We start from the raw sequence: 23101 nt of genomic DNA, 5'->3' as shown, positions 1-23101 counted from the left end.
TTTAGGGCCGCATCCAGCGGCACATGGAGTTTCCCAGGCTAGGGGTCCAATCAGAGCTGTAGCTGCCAGCCTACGCCAGAGCCACAGCAACACCAGATCTGAGCCGCATCTACAACCTACACCACAGCTCGAAGCAACACTGGGTCCTTAACCCACTGAGCAAGGCCAGGGATCGAACCTGCAACCTCATGGTTCCTAGTCGGATTCGTTATCACTGAGCCACAACAGGAACTCCAGAAGAAATCTTTAAGAATGGATGCCACTTAACTCTGCATGCCAAGAGTTAAGAATGTTTCAGAAATGGCCCTTGAACACACCAGGTCCTAGGTCCTAGGCTTTTGGGGCTGGGGCAGACACTCCATCAGAGCCAGACCCTAGCTTTCGGGAGCATGAAGCGTTCTTCTCCTCACACCCTTATGCATGCTGCCCCCTGCTGGCCGTCCTGGGTATGTGCCTCTCTGCATTTAGGCTTTCTACCTCCTTTATCCTAGGTCACCCTGACAGCTTCTCTGGGGACACTGAACACCCTTGCTGACGTCCCAGACAATGTGGTGAAGGGCAGAGGCCAGAAGCAGCTGAACATTTTGACCAGTAGCCGGGAGCTTTTGAATTTCATCCTCCAGCATGTGACATACACGAGCACAGAGTACCACCTCCACAGAGTGGATGTGGGTGAGTCCGTCCTCGGATGGCAAAATGCTGAGGGACCCCATAAACACCACCACTGCCCCCGCCCCCGGCTCTCAAAGTCTCCAGGAAGCCTGCTTCCCTGGCTCCTGTTTCTAACTTCCCACTTAGTGTACCTGGTACTATCCCCGTGTTGCCATTGAGCCCATGGAGGGACCCGAAAGAAAGACAGTGAAATGCCTGCTTGTCTGTACATGAGGACAGATCATTCATGCTCTGCACCTGGAAACCATCCCCTTCTGCTCCCGTTCTTATCAGTGATCAAAGCTGAAGTTTCCCTGTTCCGGTTGTGGTGCAGTGGAAATGAATCTGACCAGTATCCACGAGGTTGGCGGTTCGATCCCTGGCCTCACCAGTGGGTCGGGGATCCGGCGTTGCCGTGAGCTGTGGTGTAGGTCGCAGATGTGGCTCAGATCCCATCCTGCGTTGCTGTGGCTGTGGTGTAGGCTGGCAGCTGCGGCTCCTATTCGATTCCTAGCCTGGGAACTTCCATATGCCACGGGTGCGGCCCTAAAAAGCAAAGGGAAAAAAAGAAAAAGAAAAAGCTGAAGGTTTCAGCTGCAGTAGAGGAGAACACAGTCCATGCGTCAGTGGCTTGTCCTGACCACTACGGGAAAGAGGGATGTGGGGGAGCTGTCAGTCCCAAGGCAGTGGCTTTGTCTTCCTCCTCCCCTCCCATCCCAAACCCGACTCTTACTCCCAGAATTCATGGGAGACCAATTCCTGCCACCCTCAGGGCAGCCCCACTTACCTTCTGGAAGAATTAAAACCCTTTTCCGGGAGTTCCCATTGTGGCTCAGTGGTTAACGAACCCAACTAGTATCCATGAGGACACGGGTTTGATCCATTGCCTTGCTTAGGGCATTAAGGGTCCGGCATTGCGTGAGCCGTGGTGTAGGCTGCAGAAGTGTCTCAGATTCTGAGCTGCTGTGACTGTGGTATAGGCTGGTGGCTACAGCTCCAGCTAGACTCCTAGCCTGGGAACCTCCATATGCCACGGGTGCAGCCCTAAAAAGAAAAAGACAAAAATAAATAAATACATACATAAATAAATTACCCTTTTCCGGAGTTCTTGTGGCTCAGTGGATTAAGAACCTAACTAGAATCCATGAGGATGCAGGTTTGCTCCCAGGCCTCGCTGCGGCATAATTCGCAGATGTGGCTGGGATTCCATTGGCTGTGGCTGTGGCTGTGGTATAGGCCGGCAGCTGCAGCTCCAATTTGAGCCCTAGTCCAGGAACTTCCATATGCAGCAGGTGCAGCCGTAAAAAGAAAAAAAAAAAAAAAAAAGACATTTACCTTTTTCTGCTTTGACCAGATACACAGGATGCTTTCCCAACCCCAGTGAATGTGAGGCAGATTTTCCATGAGCATAAGCTAGAGAGAGAGTTCTCTGTACCTTGGGATTTTTAAACATGTCTTACCACAGAATGACCCTGTGACGGGGCTTCCCACTGTGGCTCAGCAGAAACGAGCCTGACTGGGATCCATGACGATGTAGGTTCAATCCCTGGCCTCACTCGTGAGTTAAGTATCTGATGTTGCCAGGCACTGGTGTAGGTTGCAGACACGGCTCGGATCCCATGTGGCTGTGGCTGTGGCTGTGGTGTAGGCCGGCAGCTACAGCTCCGATTTGACCCCTAGCCTGGGAACCTCCATATGCTGCACCTGCAGCCCTTCAAAAAAAAAAAGGCACTGTGAGGTGAACTGGGCTGGTAGTGTTACCCTGGTTTTGGAGGTGGAGGTGGAGGTGCTGTGACTTACCCAAGGTATTTCAAATTATAGATGCAGAGTCAAACTTAATCTACCCCTCTGATTCCAAGCCCACTTCACCCGACAGAGTCTCACGGGGGCAGACATGTGCGTTTCAGAGGCAGTCAGCAGGTTGCTTCCGGAACACACAGCAGGGTAGGAGCCAGAATGCCATAGACTCTGTGGGGTCCTCAGTCCTTCACTCCCCCATCACGTGGGCTTCCCCGGCCTCGTGGGGAGTGACCCAGATACCGTGCACCAGCCCTGACCTGATTTCTCCCTCCAGTGAGTCTGGAGTCCAAGTCCTCAGTGGCCAAGTTTCCAGTGACCATCCGCTATCCTGTCATGCCCAAGTTATATGACCCTGGACCAGGTAAGACCCTTGTCCCTGGGGCTCCATCGTGGGTCCCTGGAGACTGTTGGGTGAGATGCAGAAGGGCTCCCCTCTGAGATGGAGGAGGAGACTCGATGAAATAAAAGCTCCAATAGGATTCCTGTTAACAAGCTTTTTTTTTTTTTTTGGTTGTGCCCGCAGAGTGGAAGTTTCCAGGCCTTGGATGGAACCTGTGCCACAGCAGTGACCCAAGCCACAGCAGTGACAACACTGGATCCTTAGTCCACTAGGCCACCAGGGAACTCCAACAAGCTTTTTTGGAGGAAAAAAATGCTAGAATACGCTCTTAATACTGCTTCATTACGTTTAACTTATTGTACGGTTGAATTTATTTTGAAAAAAATCTAATGATTTATGACATTTTAATAAGTAATAATTATAAAAATAGAATGTTATTGGACCACGAAGAGCTATGTCAGTGGAATCAAATTAGATACCTAGGCATTCTTGTCATGGCTCAGTGGTTAACGAACTAATCCGACTAGGAACCATGAGGTTGCGGGTTCGGTCCCTGGCCTTGCTCAGTGGGTTAAGGATCCGGCATTGCCATGAGCTGTGGTGTAGGTCACAGACGCGGCTTGGATCCCATGTTGCTATGGCTCTGGCATAGGCTGGCAGCTGCAGCTCCAATTCGACCCCTAGCCTGGGAACCTCCATGTGCCGTGGGTGTAGCCCTAGAAAAGACAAAAAAAAAAAGAAAAAGAAAAGAAAAGAAACCCAGAAATAGACATCTTGGAATTTTACTGTGTGATCAAGGTAGTTTTTCAAATTAAAGGGGAAAAAGATGGATTGCTCAAGAGATTGTGTTAGATAACTGTGTAGCTGTGTGAAAATAACAAGCTGAATCCATCTCATAGCTCACACCAAGGTACATTCCAGGTAGAGCAAATATCTAATTTTTTTAAGTACTAGGAATCAGCCTGGAGTTTAAAAATAACTGTGTAAAGTATGACTTTTCTAAATAAGACACAAAACCTAGGAAAAAGACGAAAAACATAAATTATATAACAATTTTTAATGTTTTTAATGACGGAAGCCTACCATATGCAAAGTCAAATGACAAAAGACAAACTGGGGAAAAATAACAACACACACGAAAGTCAAAGGTCTAATTTTACTTCAGAGGACTTATGAATCAGTAAGAAAAGAACATGAATAAGAACCACAAGGAGTTCCCGTCGTGGCTTAGTGGTTAACGAACCCTACCAGTGCCCATGAGGTTTCAGGTTCGATTCCTGGCTTTGCTCAGTGGGTTGAGGATCCAGCATTGCTATGAGCTGTGGTGTAGGCTGCAGACTCGGCTCGGATCTGGCATCGCTGTGGCTGTGGCTGTGGCTGTGGCCAGCAGCTGTAGCTACAATGCGACCCCTAGCCTGGGAACCTCCATATGCCGTGGGTGCAGCCTTAAATAAGCAAAAAAAAAAAAACCAGGCCAGGCACGTCTCTCTGTAGGATTGCAGCTGTGACAGGGCAGGTCTCAGGTCTTTAAATCTTTTCCCGTCTTCCTGGGCCTCATGACTGGTCATATTGAATCCCTTGATGGGCGAAACTCTATGCGTCTCAATTCCCAGTAACAGCATGAAAGCCGGTTGCAAACCAAGTGCAGATAGGCAAGCATAACTTGAAGCATCCCACTCGACAGAAGGAAACAGCAGACTGGAGCCAACAGAACCAGAAGAGAGGAGTTCCCGTTGTGGCTCAGTGGGTGAAGAACCTGACATGGTGTCTGTGAGGATGCAGGTTCAACCCCTGGCCTCACTTAGTGGGTTCAGTATCTGCATTGCTGCCAGCTGTGATGTGGGTCAAAGATGCGGCTCAGATCTGATGTGGCTGAGGTATAGGCCTGCAGCTGCGGCTCTGATTCAACTGGGAGCCTGGGAGCCTGGGAACCTACATATGCTGCAGGTGCAGCTACTAAGAAAAGAACAAACAAACAAGCAAAAAACAAAAACCAAAAAAAAAAAAAAGGGAGACACTCTAGAAGACAGAAACCATTTAAACAAATTGGGAGTTCGCGTTGTGGCTCAGTGGGTTGAGAATCTGACTCATGGAGTTCCCACCATGGCTCAGCGGAAACGAATCTAACTAGCATCCATGAGGATGCAGGTTTGATCCCTGGCCTCGCTCAGTGGGTTAGGGATCCAGCGTTGCCGTGAGCTGTGGTGTAGATGAGGCTCGGATCCTGTGTTGCTGTGGCTGTGGTGTAGGCCGGCAGCTGTAGCTCTGAGCTGACCCCTAGCCTGGGAACCTCCATATGCTGCAGGTGCGGCCCTAAAAAGACAAAAAGACAAAATAATAATAATAAAATGTATTTTCTGATCCAACTAACATCAACTGTGAACAAGAGGCATGAGGTCCACAAACACTCGAGACATCGCCGTGTAAAGAAACCTCCAGAGCAATGCACGTCAGTGAGGATTCTTGAAAACAGAGCTCTGACACCTACCCTTTCTTGCCCAGAGAGGAAGCTCCGAGACCTGGTGACCATTGCCACCAAAACCTTCCTCCGTCCCCACAAGCTGATGACCATGCTCCGGAGTGTTCGTGAGTACTACCCAGACCTGACGGTGATTGTGGCCGATGACAGCAAGGAGCCCCTGAAAATCACTGACAGCCACGTGGAGTATTACGCCATGCCATTTGGGAAGGTATATTCCTCCCAGAGGGGGAGACACGGGCACCTTGGGACCAGAGGGCCCCAGGGTCAAGTGGTACCCTGGTTGGGGCTGCTTCGGGGTGGGGGGGGCCCTCCCGCAGCAGCAGGATCCTTGGGGGCGGGGGTGGGGGTGGGGTAGGACTCCTCTGAGTCCCCTGGCTGCCTCCAAATTCCCGGAGAAATCAGGTCACTCTCCCTTTCCTGCAGTGACGGGGTGGGTAATCCGTCTTTCCTCACGCTTGGTGTGGAAATTGATGGAGGTCCTTGTAAGCGACTGGCGGTGTCTGACGCTCTAAGGTTTCCTGATACGCAGGTCCCACAGCAGAGAAACCTCTCTCATGATTTCACCCTTGCTGGGGCGTCTCTCTCCGCGCCCCACACCTTCCCTCGAGCACACCGGGAGGAAGTGGATGTTACCCCTTCCAGAGAGCCCCACCCTCCAGCATCTTCCAGGCAACACAGGGGGAAAGGGCCACAAAGACTGTCAGGTGTAAAGGGACTTGCATCCATCCCTCAAGCCACACGGCCAAGGAAGGACTTTCTCGTCTCCAGAGAGTCCCTCTCCTTCTTCCAGGGTCTCTGAGACATGGACTCCCTTTAGCCCAGAGGTTTTCAGCCACTGTCTGGGGGGCAGCCTGACCCTTGGGAGCTGAGAAAGCCCCCAGGTGATGCTAGGAGGCAGCGGGGCGGGCAACCACGGGTCTAACCTCCCTGCCCTCGCAGGGCTGGTTTGCTGGCAGGAACCTGGCCATATCTCAGGTCACCACCAAATATGTGCTCTGGGTGGACGATGACTTCATCTTCAACAGCAAGACCAGGATCGAGGCGCTGGTGGACGTCCTAGAGAAAACGGAACTGGACGTGGTAAGTGAGCTGAGCGCTGCCAGTTCTACCCCATTGCCATCTGACGAGCCAGAGGGGGAGGGAGAGGGCAGAGAGGAAAGGACAGGAGGAAAGAGGAGAGGAAAAGGGACTGGGGGGGGGGAGGAAGAGGGAGGGGGGAGGGGAAGGGCCGTGCAGGAGGTGATGCAGAGCAGCTCTGGGGTTGAGACTCTCGCACGGAAATGAGACCCGCGGATTCTGCTTCTGCCTCCATTCTTACTTTTCTTTGAACAAATCACACCAACCCCACTCCCCAGACTCACCGTTGTTCTGTCCTTAAAGTGTGTTGTGGAGTTCCCGTCGTGGCTCAGTGGTTAACGAATCCGAGTAGGAACCATGAGGTTGCGGGTTCGATCCCTGGCCTTGCTCAGTGGGTTCAGGATCCGGCATTGCTGTGAGCTGTGGTGTAGTTTGCAGATGCGGCTCGGATTGCCCGTTGTTGTGGCTCTGGCATAGGCCAGCGGCTATAGCTCTGATTGAACCCCTAGCCTGGGAACCTCCATATGCTGAGGGAGCAGCTCAAGAAATGGCCAAAAAAAAAAAAAAGTGTGTTTAGGCACTTTTTTCAATGTTTTTTTTTTTTTTTTTTTTTTTTTTTTTTTTTTGTCTTCTGTCTTTTTAGGCCCCATCTGGAGGTTCCCAGGCTAGAGGTCCAGTTGGAACTGTAACTGCTGGCCTACACCACACTTTACAGCAATGCCGGCCAGATCCTTAACCCACTGAGTGAGGCCAGGGATCAAACCTGCAACCTCATGGTTACTAGTTGGGTTTCTTAATCACTGAGCCACAATGGGAACTCCCAGTCATTTTTTTTAATTGAATTTTTTTTTTTTTGCTTGGCCACACCTGCGTCATGCAGATGTTCCCAGGCCAGGGATGCAGAAGTTCCCAGGCCAGGGATCCAGCCTGATCCCGCCTGTGCCACAGCAGTGAGAATGTTGGATCCTTAACCTCTAGGCCACCAGGTGGCCTAGGTTTTATTTTATTTTTATAAAATTTATAAAACCCTAATTTGTATTTTCTATTGGAGTAGAGTTGATTTACCATGGTGTATCAGTTTCAAGTGTACAGCAAAGTGATTCAGCTATACCCATTCTTTTACAGATTCTTTCCCCCACGTAGGATATTACAGAATAATTGCGTGTACTTCCCTTTGCCATACAGTAGGTCCTTGTCAGTTATCTTTTTTTTTTTTTTTTTTTTTGGTCTTTTTGGGGCTGCATCCGAGGCATATGGAGGTTCCCAGGTTAGGGGTCAAATCGGAGCTATAGCTGCTGGCCTACACCACAGCCACAGCAACATCAGACCTGAGCTGCATCTGTGACCTACACCACATTTCACAGCAACACCGGATCCTTAACCCACTGAGCAAAGCCAGGGATTGAACCTGCATCCTCATGGATCACAGTTGGGTTCATAACCCACTGAGCCACAATGGGAACTCCTATCTATTTTATATATGGTAGTATGTATATATTAATCCCAATTTCCTAATTTATCCCTCCACCCCCTCCCCACGCCAGCCACCTTTCCCCTTTGGTAGCCATAAGTTTGTTTTCTAAATCTATGAGTCTGTTTCTCTTTGGTAAATAAGTTCATTTGTATCTCTTTTGAATCCACATATGTGGGATATCATATGATATTTGCCTTTCTCTGAATTCATTCAGTATGATAATCTCTAGGTCCATCTGTGTTGCTGCAAATGGCATTATTGCACTCTTTTCATGAGTGAGTAATATTCCATTGTGTGTGTGTGTGTGTGTGTGTGTGTGTGTGTGTGTGTGTGTGTACACCACTCATCTGTTGATGGACATTTAGGTTGTTTCCACGTCTTGGCTATTGTGAATAGTGCTGCCGTGAACGTTGGGGTGTGTGTATCTTTTGAAAACTGTGGTTTTCTTTGTATGCATCACTTCCAACTTCCTCTCTGGACTGGTGAGAGTTGGAGAGGAATGTGAGTGCTGCTCTGGTTTTGTCACACACCATCACAAAAAATGAAAATGGCACAAAGCTATAAAAGCACACGTGGCCTTAATGACAATAAAAAATTAACACAGGAGTTCCTGTCGTGGCTTAGCAGTAATGAACCCGACTAGTGTCCATGAGGATGTGGGTTCAATCCGTGGCCTTGCTCAGTGGGTTAACGGTCTGGTGTTGCATAAGCTGTGGTGTGTGTCCCAGACGTGGCTCAGATCTGGCATTTCTGTGGCTGTGGCAGTGACTGTGGCGTAGACTGGCAGCTGCAGCTCCAATTGGACTGCTAACCTGGGAACTTTCATATGCTGCAGGTGCAGCCCTAAAAAGACAAAACAAAACAGAACAAAAAACCCACACATATCAAAAGTTAATTTACACATGGAAAAGGGGGAAAAAAGGTGATGAATAGTTAATAATACTGCATTGCGTTCTTGAAATTTGTGAAGATACCCATACTGTGTAGAGGTGATGAATTCATTAATTAGCTTGCGTGTGGTGATCTTTTCACAGTGTCTACATATATCAAAACATCAAGCTGCAGGGAGTTCCCTGGTGGTGTAGTAGTTAGGATTTGGTGCTTTCCCCACTGTGGCCCAGGTTCAATCCCTGGTCTGGGAATTGAGATCCTGCATTAAGCCACTACATGCCACAGACCAAAAAAAAAAAAAAAAAAAAAAAAAAAAAAAAAAAAAAAAAATCAAGCTGTACACCTTCAATACATACAGTTGTTTTTTTGTTGTTGTTGTTGTTGTTTTGTCTTTTTGTCTTTTTGCCATTTTCTTGAGCCGCTCCCGCAGCATATGGAGGTTCCCAGGCTAGGGGTCCAATCGGAGCTGCAGCCACCGGCTTACGCCAGAGCCACAGCAACGCGGGATCCGAGCCACGTCTGCAACCTACACCACAGCTCACAGCAATGCTGGATCCTTAACCCACTGAGCAAGGCCAGGGATCGAACCCGCAACCTCATGGTTCCTAGTCGGATTCGTTAACCACTGAGCCATGACAGGAACTCCTTCATACAGTTTTAATATGTCAAAGGTATCTCAATAAAGCTGTTTGGAAAAAGAAAGATGGGAGTTCCCTGGTGGCTCATAGGGTTAAGGATCCAGCATTGTCACTGCTGTGGCGCTGGTTCTATCCCGGCCTGGAAAGAAAGTGGATAAGTAGAACCGTGACCACAGTTATCTCTTATTCCAGGTGGACAGTCCCCCAAAGCATCTGGATTGACGAAGATGTCTCTTTGCTACTCTTCTAGAGACCCAGTCACAATAGCATAAATGACAAAAAACATGCGGTTCCTACCCGTGTAAGAATGCAAGCTGGGGAGTTCTTGTCGTGGCACAGTGGTTAACGAATCCGACTAGGAACCATGAGGTTGCGGGTTCGGTCCCTGCCCTTGCTCAGTGGGTTAACGATCCGGCGTTGCTGTGGGCTGTGGTGTGGGTTGCAGATGCGGCTCAGATCCCGCGTTGCTCTGGCTCTGGCGTAAGCCGGTGGCTGCACCGATTGGACCCCTAGCCTGGGAACCTGCATATGCTGCGGGAGCGGCCCAAGAAATAGCAAAAAGACAAAAAAAAAAAAAAAAAAAAAAAAAAAAAAGAATGCAAGCTGGCCCTATCCTCTCTTTCCAGGGTCATCCTGGTCCAGCTTCCTTCCCTGTTGTTCATCCATCTTTGTGGCCCTCAGCTGCACGGTCAGAAGAAAGGGGGAGAGAGGGAGTGGAAGACAGCAGTTTTCTTTTAAGAATGTGGTCTTGGGAGTTCCCTTCGTGGCGCAGCAGAAATGAATCTGACTAATATCCATGAGGATGTGGGTTCGATCCCTGGCCTTGTTCAGTGGGTCAGGGATCCGGCATTGCCGTGAGCTATGGTATAGGTCACAGACAAGGCTTGGATCTGGCGTTGCTGTGGCTGTGGTGTAGACCAACAGCTGTGGGTCCAATTTGACTCCTAGCCTGGAAACTAACCACTAACCCCCTATGCCGTGGGTTCAACCTTAAGAAGCCAAAAAAAAAAAAAAAAAAAAAAAAAAAGGAAAAGATGAGAAGAATGTGGTCTTTTTAAAAATTGGAGACATCTGTTCTAAATCACATCCTTTCAGGGAGTTCCCACTGTGACACAGTGGGTTAAGAACCCGACTGCAGCATTTCGGGTTGCTTCAGAGGTGCTGGTTCAGTCCAGCGGGTTAAAGGATTTGGCATTGCTGCAGCTGCAGCTGGGATTCAAGCCATATGCTGTGGGCCATTTCTCCCTTCCTTCCTCCCTCCCTCTCTCTCCTCTTTCCCTCCCTCCCTCTTTCCCTTCCTTCCTCCCTTCTTCTTTGTAGGGCACATGGAAGTTCCCAACCTAGGGGTCCCGTTGGAGCTGCAGCTGCCCGTCTATACCACAGCCATAGCAACATGGGACCTGAGCCGATTTTGTGACCTACACCACAGCTTACGGCAATGCCGGATCCTTAACCCACTCAAGGAGGCCAGGGAGTGAACCCACGTCCACATGGATACTGGTCAGGTTCATTACCGCTGAGCCACATTGGGAACTCCAGAGAAGTGGGGAAATTTCATCTTTCGTAGGATCATTGTCGCTTAATTTAGTCCACTTAAATCTCAGAGGGTTTGGAGTTTGGAGTTCCCACTGTGGCATGGGGGTTAAGGATCCAGTTTGTCTCTGTGGAGGTGCCCATTCAATCCCCAGTCCTGTGCCATGGGTTAAATTAAGTATCCAGCGTTGCTGCGTGGGGGTGGGGTGGGTGCAGCTCTGGCTTGGATTCCATCCCTGGCCTGGGAACTGCAGGGGCGGCTGAAAAAGGAAAAACAAAAACCAAAAAACACCTCAGGGGGCTCATTTCCTAAGAGGAGGAAGGAAAGAACAGGCGAGGGGGTGGGGGGCAACTGGCAGATTCTGCTCTGCCTCCCTAGGTGATTATGATGGTTCAGGAATAGATGTACTTGCTTGTCCTGCTGTGCTCGGGCTCACACAAAGCTGCGAGCTCCCAGGAGTGTGTGGTGTGTGGACAGACGGCGCAGAGAAGTGAGCCAGGGGCAGAGAATGGGAGGGAGACAACTTGAGACAAAGGCTTGCTCAGGAAGTCCACATAGGGACGGCTGCACCCTGGCTGCCTCTCACCTGCACCCAAACGCGATCCCCCATCCTCGATCCTCCTGGATCCTTGTAGCAGAAGGGAGGGGAGGGAGTGGCCCTCTGGAAAGAGTGAGCTTGCTGGAGGGTAAGTGCAGCAGAGACTTTGCTGCCCTTTGGACTTGGCGGAAGTGTAACATGAAGGGTAGATAAGACAAGGGAGTACAATTCTTTTTCTTTTTTATTTTATTTTATTTTATTATTATTATTACTTTTTTCTTTTTTTTTTTTTTTTTTGGTCTTTTCGCCATTTCTTAGGTCACTCCCGCAGCATATGGAGGTTCCCAGGCTAGGGGTCCAATTGGAGCTGTAGCCACCAGCCTATGCTACAGCTCACGAGCCACGTCTGCGACCTACACCACAGCTCACAGCAACGCCGGGTCCTTCACCCACTGAGGGAGGCCAGGGATCGAACCCGAAACCACATGGTTCCTAGTCAGATTCGTTAACCACTGAGCCACAACGGGAACTCCAGGGAGTGCAATTCTTGTCGTGACTGAGGTTCAGTCCAGTAAGGCTTCCTGGCAGAGGCTACATGGATATGGAGTCTGTTCTCTAACAGATTTCTCCTCCCGCTGGCTAGGTAGGTGGCAGCGTGATTGAAAACACATTCCAGTTCAAGCTGTTGCTGGAGCAGGGGAAGAATGGCTACTGTCTCCACCAGCAGCCAGGATTTTTCCGGCCCGTGGATGGCTTCCCCGACTGCGTGGTGACCAGTGGCGTTGTCAACTTCTTCCTGGCTCACACAGAGCGACTCCAAAGAACTGGCTTCGACCCCCGGCTGCAGCGAGTGGCGCACTCAGGTGGGGAGGCTGGAAGGGCAAGAAGCGAGCTGGGCTGTGCGCTGGCTTCAGAAGTCTCTTTCTGAGGGAGGGCGGGGCCCCGCTGCTCAGGGAAGCGGCCCCTTCTCCCCAAACTAGGGAGCTCTTGGTCTCTCTTGCCTCCCTCCACCTTCGTGTCTCCCATAGGCTATTCCTGCTTCTCCGAGACACCCTTCTACCTCCTCTCCCTGCAGCTCTGCCCCTTCCCTCTTTCCTTGTCTTGCTGCTGCTCCTCCTTTTTTTTGCCTTTTTAGGGCTGCACCCATGGCATGTGGAGGTTCCCAGGCTAGGGGTCGAATTGGAGCTTTTGCTCCCGGCCTATGCCAGAGCCACAGCAACACGGGATCTGAGCTGCCTCTGTGACCTACACCACAGCTCAGGGCAGCGCCAGATCCTTAACCCACTGAACGAGGCCAGGGACCGAACCCACAACCTCATGGTTCCTAGTCGGATTCATTAACCACTACGCCATGACCGGAATTTCCTGCTCGTCCTTTTCCAGACATCCTTCTCTGTTTAGCTGCAGCTGGTGAGCAGCACCCCACCTCTTCCCCTCTCATTCCTCCCAGTCCTGGGGTCTGCTAATCTGTGTCTCTCTGCTGATATCTGTCTGATCTTCCAACTCAGTGGCTTTGCCATGGGACTGAACCTCCCCAGAATAGAAGCTATGTCTCCCCCACACACACACCAGCCCTCCTCCCAGAGTCGCAGTATTGGCCCCGGGTCTCTGGTTTGAAGCTCACGTTTCCTTCTCGCGCTCTCTCCCTCTCTTGGCAGAGTTCTTTATTGATGGGCTCGGGAGCCTGCTCGTGGGGTCCTGCCCACACGTGATCATAGGTCACCAGCCCCATTTACCAGTGATGGACCCAGAGCTGGCCACCCTGGAGGGGAACTACACCAGTTATCGGGCCAACACCGAAGCCCAGATCAAATTCAAGTTGGCTCTCCACTACTTCAAGAACTATCTCCAATGTGTCACCTAAGGTATCCGGGCATTGGAAAAGCGCTGAGCTGCCTGGTTGCAAGTATCTAAGACAGCGGATGCGGTGGCTGGGATACCAATATTTGAACTCCTCATAAGATAAGCACTGTAATGCCCAGGGAGCAGGGTAGGCAGGTGGGTCTGACTCCGTTACTGGAAGTACCAATAAAAGTACAGGGTCATTAGAAATGGACCAGTCACTGAGGTGGGCAATGGAGACTTCATTCATAACGATTACGGCGGAGTTTCCATCATGGCTCAGAGGTAGCAATCCAGACTGCTATCCACGAAGATGCGAGTTGGATCCCTGGCCTTGCTCAGTGGGCTAAGGATCTGGCATTGCTGTGGCTGTGGCATAGGCTGGCAGCTGCAGCTCTGATGCGCCCCCTAGCCTGGGAACTTCCAGATGCTAAGTGTGTGGCCATAAAAAAAAAAAAAAAAAAAAAAAAAAAGACCAAAAAAGAATAAACAAAAATTACTGTGTTATGATGCCTTACTATGTGGGAAGCATTTGTACATATAGTATCTCCCATCATCTGATTCCATCTCACTGGGAAGAGTGTATCTTCAGTCAAAAAGATGGCTGCTGGTTGCTGGGAAACCTGGACAGCTGCATGCAAAGCAATGAAACTAGAACACGCCCTCACACCATGTACAAAAATAAACTCAAAATGGCTGAAAGACTTAAATATATGACAGGACAAACTCCTAGAAGAAAACATAGGCAAAACACTCTCTGACATCAACATCATGAATATTTTCTCAGGTCAGTCTCCCAGAGCAATAGGAATTAGAGCAAAAATAAACCCATGGGACCTAATCAAACTGAAAAGCTTTTGCACAGCAAAGGAAACCAAAAAGAAAACAAAAAGACAACTTTCAGAATGGGAGAAAATAGTTTCAAATGATGCAATGGACAAGGGCTTAATCTCTAGAATATATAAACAACTTATACAACCCAACAGCAAAAAAGCCAATCAATCAATGGAAAAATGGGCAAAAGACCTGAACAGACATTTCTCCAAAGAAGATATACAGATGGCCAGCAAACACATGAAAAAATGCTCAACATCGCTGATTATAAGAGAAATGCAAATCAAAACTACCATGAGATACCACCTCATATCAGTCAGAATGGCCATCATTAATAAATCCACAAATAACAAGTGCTGGAGGGGCTGTGGAGAAAAGGGAACCCTCCTGCACTGTTGGTGGGAATGTAAACTGGTACAGCCACTATGGAGAACAGTGTGGAGATACCTTAGAAATCTATACATAGAACTTCCATATGACCCTGCAATCCCACTCTTGGGCATCTATCCGGACAAAGCTCTACTTAAAAGAGACACATGCACCCGCATGTTCATTGCAGCACTATTCACAATAGCCAGGACATGGAAACAACCCAAATGTCCATCAACAGATAACTGGATTCTGAAGATGTGGTATATATACACAATGGAATACTACTCGGCCATTAAAAAGAATGACATAATGCCATTTGCAGCAACATGGATGGAACTAGAGACTCTCATACTGAGTGAAATGAGCCAGAAAGACAAAGACAAATACCATATGATATCACTTATAACTGGAATCTAATATCCAGCACAAATGAACATCTCCACAGAAAAGAAAATCATGGACTTGGAAAATAGACTTGTGGCTGCCTGATGGGAGAGGGAGGGAATGGGAGAGATCGGGAGCTTGGGCTTATCAGACACAACTTAGAATAGATTTACAAGAGATCCTGCTGAGTAGCGTTGAGAACTATGTCTAGATGCTCATGTTGCAACAGAACAAAGGGTGGGGGAAAAAATGTAGTGTATACATGTAAGGATAACTTGATCCCTTTGCTGTACAGTGGGAAAAAAAAAAAGACGGCTGCTGGGTCCTTGAAGGTTACTTGCTGGAAATTATATTACAGATCATCTCCAGCATCACTGTCCTCCACAAATTTTCCTTTGGTCCTACCTTGTGGACTCAAATAATGTGAAGAACCCAGGGTCCTTGCCTTGAGGAGGTGGCAGCCTCGTTCGGTTCAGTCCGCTAGTAGGATTGAGCAGCCAGGGTTGGGGGACCAGAGAAGGGAGAAGTCACAGGGCCCCGGCAGGTGAGGAGAGCTCTGTGGAGTCAGCTCACCTGGAGCCCGGCACAGGGATGGGATGCAGGCAATTAGAGGGAGGCGATCACTGCGGTAAACCACGCCCTGCCAGAATAAAGGTTTCCCAGGCGTCAGACTCCCTACCATAAAGGCATATTCTCGGAGTTCCCATTGTGGTCCAGTGGATTAAGACCCCACACAGTCTCTGTGATGATTCGGGTTCCATCTCTGGTCTCACTCAGTTGGTTAAAGATCCAGCGTTGCCACGAGCTGTGGAGTAGGTCACAGATACAGCTTGGATCCAGTGTTGTTGTGGCTGTGGTGTAGACCAGCAGCTGCAGCTCCAGTTTGACCCCTGGCCAGGGCACTTCCATATGGTGTGGGTGCAGCCATTAAAAAGAAAAAAGAGGAGTTCCCGTCGTGGCTCAGTGGTTAACGAATCCGAGTAGGAACCATGAGGTTGCGGGTTCGATCCCTGGCCTTGCTCAGTGGGTTAAGGATCCGGCATTGCCGTGAGCTGTGGTATAGGTCGCAGACGCGGCTCGGATCCCGCGTTGCTGAGGCTGTGGGGTAGGCCGGCGGCTACAGTTCCAATTGGACCCCTAGCCTGGGAACCTCCATATGCCACAGCAGCGGCCCAAGAAATGGCAAAAAGACCAAAAAAAAAAAAAAAAAAAGACACCTACTAGAATGCCTGGGATTGATCTGGGACCCTCTGCTGAGGTGCCAGTGTAAGGCTAAGCCACTAAATTCCAGGGCCTTGAGATCAGTTGCTGACCATTCAAGACCCATGTCAAGTACAGAGTCTGGCCATCATGATGAGGCAGGCTCTCTCTGTTATCTTAAGAGTTAGCATGGGGAGTTCCCATCATGGTTCAGCAGAACTGAATCTGACTAGCATCCATGAGGACGCAGATTCAATCCCTGGCTTTGCTCAGTGGGTTAAGGATCCAGTGTTGCCGTGAACTATGATGTGCGTCGCAGATGTGGCTCGGATCCTGTGTTGCTGTGGCTGTGGTATAGGCCAGTAGCTACAGCTCAGATCCGACCCCTGGCCTGGGAACCTCCATATGCCTCAAGTTCAGCCCTTAAAAAAAAAAAAAAGAAGAGTCTGGGCTCAGTGGTTAACGAATCCAACTAGGAACCATGAGGTTGTGGGTTCGATCCCTGGCCATGCTCAGTGGGTTAAGGATCTGGCATTGCCATGAGCTGTGGTGTAGGTTGCAGACTCGGCTCGGGTTCCGTCCGAGTTGCTGTGGCTCTGGCATAGGTCAGCGGCTATAGCTCTGATTGGACCCCTAGCCTGGGAACCTCCATGTGTCGTGGGAGCGGCCCAAGAAATGGCAAAAAGACAAAAAAAAAAAAAAGAAAGAAAGTGGTTAAGAGAATAAATCCTACAAGTTCTCATCACAACGAAAATTTTTTTCTATTTAATTTTTTATTTATATGAGCTAATGGATGTTCACTAAACTTACTTATTTTTATTTGTATGTGTTTTTTAAGGCTGCATCTGTGGCATATGGAAGTTCCCAGCCTAGGGGTTGAGTCAGACCTGCAGCTGCCAGCCTACACCACAGCCATAGCAGTGCCAGATCCTTAAACGCACTGAGCGAGGCCAGGAATCCAACCCGCATCTTCATGGATACCAGTCAGGTTCATTACTGCTGAGCCACAGTGGGAACTCACTCACTAAACTTATTGTGGTAATCATTTCATGACGTATGCAAGTCCAGTCATTATGCTCTACAACTCATTCAATGCTGTAGGTGAATTATAAAACTGGAAGAAAAAAATACATAGGAGTTCTCTGGTGGCCTAGTGGTTAAGGTTTGGCATTGTCGGTGCTGTGGATCAGGTTGGATCCCTGGCCCAGAACCTTCTGCGTGCTGCTGGTGTGGCCAAAAAAAAAAAAACATATGTTTACTGATGAACATTTGAGCATCTCGGGATCTAGGGCTCAGCACTGGGACAACATAACCTGTTTCCCTAAATAGCCCCTCGTTGAAGGTGGTCAAAAGGTACAAACTTCTGGAGTTCCCATCGTGGCTCAGTGGTTAACGAATCTGACTAACAACCATGAGGTTGCAGGTTCGATCCCTGGCCTCGCTCAGTGGGTGAAGGATCCGGCGAGGCCGTGAGCTGTGGTGTAGGCTCCACACGCGGCTTGGATCTGGCATTGCTGTGCCTGTGGTGTAGGCTGGCAGCTACAGCTCTGATTGGACCCCTATCCTGGGAACTTCCATATGCCATGGGTTTGGCCCTAGAAAAGACAAAAAGACAAAAAAAAAGTACAAACCTCCAGTTATAATAACCACCTGTTTCCCTAAATAGCCTGTACATTGTTCAGACCCCAGGGGAAGTGCTTCTCTATACCTCTTACTTTATGTCCTCAAAACAAAAGATGACTGGAGTTCCTGTCATGACTCAGTGGTTAACAAATCTGACTAGGAATCATGAGATTGAAGGTTCGATCCCTGGCCCTGCTCAATGGGTTAAGGATCTGGCATTGCCGTGAGCTGTGGTGTGGTGTAGGTCGCAGACGTGGCTCGGATCTCGAGTGGCTGTGGCTGTGGTGTAGGCCAGTAGCTGCAGCTCTGATTTGACCCCTCCCCTGGGACCTTCCACATAACTCAGGTGTGGCCCTAAAAAGGAAAAAAAAAAAAAAAAAAGGAAAGTTAAATATATAAAATAGTTAAAATATAAATAAACATTTAAATATTTAAACAAATATTTATTTTCTCCTAGGTCTGCTTCCAAAAAAGTTCTGCCTTCCTGATGAATTACTTGCTTTGTTTTTTTGTTTTAATTTTTTTTTTTTTTTTTTTTTTTGGCTGTGCCCACAGCCTGCAGAAGTTCCCAGGCCAGAGATTCAACCTGAGTCACAGCAGCGACAACTCCAAATCCTTAACTTCCAGTCCATTAGGGAACTCCTAAAAGTTTTAAATTTTACTTAATTTATTTTTTGTCTTTTTGCTATTTCTTGGGCCACTCCCTCGGCACATGGAGGTTCCCAGGCTAGGGGTCCAATCGGAGCTGTAGCCACGGGCCTACACCACAGCTCACAGCAACGCCGGATCATTAACTTACTGAGCAAGGGCAGGGACCGAACCCGCAACCTCATGGTTCCTAGTCGGATTCTTTAACCACTGCGCCACGACGGGAACTCCACTTAATTTTTTATTTATTTATTTATTTATTTTGGCTGTGCCTGTGGCATGCAGAAGTTCCTGGGCCAGGAATAAAACCCTCACCACAGCAGTAACAATGCCAGATCCTTAACCCACTGAACCACCAGGGAACTCCTGACTTACTTGCATTCCTGTTTTCTTGTTTTTGTCATTTTAGGGCTGCACCCTCGGCATATGGAGGTTCCCAGGCTAGGGGTTGAATCAGAGCTACAGCTGCCAGTGTGTGCCACAGCCACAGCAACACCAGATCCAAGCACATCCTTGATCTACACTGCAGCTTGCAGCAACACCAGATCCTTTAACCCACTGAACTATTCTAGGGATCAAACCTGCATCCTCATGGATATTAGTTAGATTCTTAACCTGCTGAGCCACTAGGGAACTCCTGAAACATGCACTCTTGATACAGGGAGATAGAGTTGTCCACTTTCATGGCAGTTGTTGCATGCTCCAACATCCCCCAGCAGGGACTGTTTTGATGTGCTGTAGTTATCATCAGTAGGTTCTAGGAACCTCTTCCCTGCCCCAGGATCTGGAACCTTCTACTCTAGCAGGAAGGAACTGTTGTAGGACTTACGTACAGAGATGGGACACCCACCAAGGCTTATTTCCAGGAAGCAGTATTTATTCATGCCAGCACTGGCTCGACAGATTCATGTCCAAAGGCTGAGCCCCGAGCACAGTGAGGAGATGCCTTTTATATTATTTTTACCCCTTTGTCCCCTTTTTATGGTAACATATAGCCTTACTGCAGTCTTATTGGGTACAGTCTGGGCTGTGCGTACGTGTAGAGAGGGTGATTGGGCCATGCGGTTCTTCCTCATTTTAAGGACGTTCCTGTCACCTTCCTTGGGGAGAGGGTTCTGCTGTGCCACCACAGCAAAGTTAAAATGGAACTCTCGGAGGGTGTTAACCACTGAGCTGAAATGAGAGACTTCTGAAAACCTTCTGGTTCTTTCCTAAGCTCTGGCTACAGTCCTGCCCTGGGATTTTATAAAACACTGTGCCCTTATAATTCCCCATTTTTCTTTAACCTAATCTGAGTTGCTTCCTATGACTTAGAAGCAAAGTGTCCAGAATAATAAATACGACTGTTTTCTTTGTCTGTGTGCCTTTCAAAACAGAAAGGGTGGAGTTCCTGTCGTGGCACAGTGGTTAACGAATCCGACTAGGAACCATGAGGTTGCAGGTTCGATCCCTGGCCTTGCTCAGTGGGTGAAGTATCCGGCGTTGCCGTGAGCTGTGGTGTAGTCTCCACACGAGGCTTGGATCTGGCGTTGCTGTGGCTGTGGTGTAGGCCGGCGGCCCCCTATCCTGGGAACTTCCATATGCCATGGGTTTGGCCCTAGAAAAGACAAAAAGACAAAAAAAATAGCAGAAAGAGTTTCTTTTGGGCTGATTTGGAAGCAAAAGTCAAGGCACAAACAATAACCGTCACACAGCGCTCCCTTCAGCCGTGACTTTTCAGGCACAACCGAGCAGCCTGGACCAAAACCACTGACAAAACTATCCTTCCAGGACGGTGAATGAAGACCCTCGGATTCTTCCCGCTCAACTCCAAAAGCCAGGACAAGTTGGTGCAAATAATCGTTTGGGCCTCCAGGGGGAGCTCAAGTCCACTCTGTGGCCGCAACTTATTCCCCCGCCCCCACTCTGCTCAGGAAGGAAAAGCGCTGTGACTTTCAGAAAGGAGGAATCCTATTGGCTACTGGACTAGGGGCCTTTTTCTTATGTACCTGGGGCCTGTCCAGTTCATGTGGTGGAAGTGGAAATGGGACTGGGGCCTGTTTCCCTCTGGATGCTCTCTTTCCCCAAGCCTTGGGAAGGTCTCTGTTTTTGATTTTTGATGGACCAACAATATATACAAGTCACTACAAAAAGTGCATCTACTAGAATGCAGTTGTCTGCAAGGTACTGGAAATGTGACCCAAACTCTCTCTCTCTCCTTTTTTTCTTTGGGTTTTAGGGCTGCACTCTCCGCATATGGAGGTTTGCAGGCTATGGGTTCAACTGGAGCTGTAGTTGCTGGCCTACACCATAGCCACAGCAACATCGGATCTGAACCCACTGAGCAAGGCCAGGGATCGAACCTGCATGGATGCTAGCCAGATTCATTAACCGCTGAGCCATGACGGGAACTCCCCAAACTGTCTTAAACTGTCTCCTGTATCGCTTGAAGCCCAGAGGTGAGCCAGACCACATGTATTCTCTGACCGGCAGGAATACACAGCAGGGAGGGTGTGCCTTGCTTAGCCCATCTGGCACCATCCAGAACTGTCCAGGTTCTTCTCTCTAGGAGGTGCCCCCATGGCCACTACTTTCCCAATCCCCATCCGAGGGGGCGTTGGGTGGGCAGGGTGACCTTTCTTGGGTCTACACCGCTCTAACTGCCTGCTTTTTGTCTGCACCAACGTGGGGGTGGCCACAGAAGTTAAAATAGTTGTTATCAGATTTTTAAGGAAGCCGAATTGCCAATGAGATTTCACTGGCCACGAAAGCTTACAGATTTTCTGTCGTTTCAGTCCATTCCAGACGACTTGTCTAGACAGAATCTTTGAGACTGGTAACCACAGGTCTCTGCCTACCCTCTGGCACCCAGTTCAGTGGCTTCTGCCTTGATGCTATTTCAAACGTCATCTAACGTGCAGAGAAACTACCTCGAACCTGCCCTTTGCCCCCTGAGTTTTCTCTTCATGCGCAGAAAATGTTTAACACATTGCAGTGCAATGTAGTAGACAGTCTTTCGCTCAGACTGGTCTCTGGCCAAGTCTTCTGTCTCTGCTGGAGCTTTCTCTGGGGGTAGAGAATTCAGCTTTTCTAGCCCTGCAAGTCTTCAAATTATAGGACTTCCAGTATACTTGGATTGCAAGCTTTACAACCTAAACCCTGTCTCTCTCTCTGTTGTCTTTTCTACGGCCACACCCTCAGCATATGGCGGTTCCCAGGCTAGGAGTCTAATCAGAGCTGCAGCTGCCAGCCTACACCACAGCCACAGCCACAGCAACGCAGGATCCCAGATGCGTCTGCGACCTACACCACAGGTCACAGGAACGCTGGATCCTTAACCCACTGAGTGAGGTCAGGGATTGAACCTACAACCCCATGGTTCCTAGTTGGATTTGTTAACCACTGAGCCACAATGGGAACTCCCTAAGCTCTCATCTAGGACCATCAATAAGACTGTGTGAAGTCACTAAGACATGCCAACCTCCTGATTTTTTTTCCTACCAATTCCCATCCTTGATATTCCACAGCTTTGAGAGGCCCTTGGTCTGTGTTTCAGACACCAGCAACAAATTTCAGGATCATCAGCTTCCCAGGAAGGCACTGCTCTTTACTTCATTTCTCGTTTTTCTTTCTTTCTTTTCTTTTCTTTTCTTTTTTTGGTTTTTAGGGCCGCACTTGCAGCATATGGATATTCCCAGGATAGGGATCCAATCAGAACTACAGCTGCTGGCCTACTCCAGCACTGCAGCAATGCGAGATCCGAGCCGTGTCTGCGACCTACACCACAGCTCACGGCAACGCCAGATCCTTAGCCCACTGGGCGAGGCCAGGGGTTGAACCCTCAACCTCATGGTTCCTAGTCAGATTCGTTTCCACTGGGCCATGACGGGAACTCCTTTACCTCATTCTGCTCATACCTACATCTGTAGGTTTCATGACGGGATTCATGTCTATGTACAGCTTTTTCTTAATCCTTTGCCAGGATGCTGCAGCCATAGCTAACCTCCTCCTCTAGCTTCAGACAAGTCTGCCATATAAAACCTACATTCCGGAGTCCCCCGCGTGGCTCAGCGGTAACAAGCCCAACTAATATCCATGAAGACTCAGGTTCAATCCCTGGCCTTGCTTAGTGGGTTAAGGATCTGGTCGTGGTGTGTGCGTGGTATAGGTTGCAGACGTGGATTGGACCCTGCGTTGCTATGGCTTGGTGTAGGCCGGCGGCTACAGTTCTGATTCGACCCCTAGCCTGGGAATTTCCATATGCCGCACTTGTGACCCCAATAATAATAATAGTAATATAATGTAATTAATAATATATTAACAAGTATATGTATATACTGGATGTGATGTTAAAGTTCTCCTTTGTCCTCTTAGGGGGTTTCAGTGAACATGTCTGTTAAGGCACCAGCCACACTCAAAGACAAGCAAGTCTGAGGTCTGTCCCCCATGGAATTCACAGCCCATCCAAGGGGGAGAGGGAGGGAAGATGGGAGAGACTGAGCTACAGAACAAGAGAACCCGCCCACAATTGCTTGCTTGCTTGCTTTTTTTTCCTTTTTTTTTGGTCTTTTTGCCTTTTCTTGGGCCATTCCCGCAGCATATGGAGATTCCCAGGCTAGGGGTCTAATCGGAGCTATAGCCACCAATCGGACCTACACCACAGCTCACGGCAACGCGGGATCCTTAAGCCACTGAACAAGGTCAGGGATTGAACCCTCAACCTCATGGTTCCTAGTCGGATTCGTTAACCATTGCGCCACAACGGAAACTTCTCCCACGATTTCTTTTTGTCTT

General features: G+C 49.0%; 1 protein-coding gene across 6 annotated transcripts in view; it reads left to right on the top strand.

Annotated features, from left to right (window-relative positions):
* The window catches only part of B4GALNT2 (beta-1,4-N-acetyl-galactosaminyltransferase 2), a 41788-nt gene extending 28048 nt beyond the window's left edge, over window positions 1-13740 (top strand). The window contains exons 6-12 of one of the 6 annotated variants that reach the window (XM_021066146.1): window positions 492-672; window positions 2473-2595; window positions 2726-2812; window positions 5294-5481; window positions 6213-6353; window positions 12069-12288; window positions 13084-13553. In XM_021066146.1, coding sequence (XP_020921805.1) covers window positions 492-672; window positions 2473-2595; window positions 2726-2812; window positions 5294-5481; window positions 6213-6353; window positions 12069-12288; window positions 13084-13289 — 1146 coding nt within the window. In that variant the 3' untranslated portion in view covers window positions 13290-13553. 6 annotated transcript variants of the gene reach the window in all.

The sequence above is a fragment of the Sus scrofa genome, chromosome 12 (assembly GCF_000003025.6).
Source record: "Sus scrofa isolate TJ Tabasco breed Duroc chromosome 12, Sscrofa11.1, whole genome shotgun sequence".
Taxonomy (NCBI): Eukaryota; Metazoa; Chordata; class Mammalia; order Artiodactyla; family Suidae; genus Sus; species Sus scrofa.
This window is presented reverse-complemented; position numbering and strand designations above follow the sequence as displayed.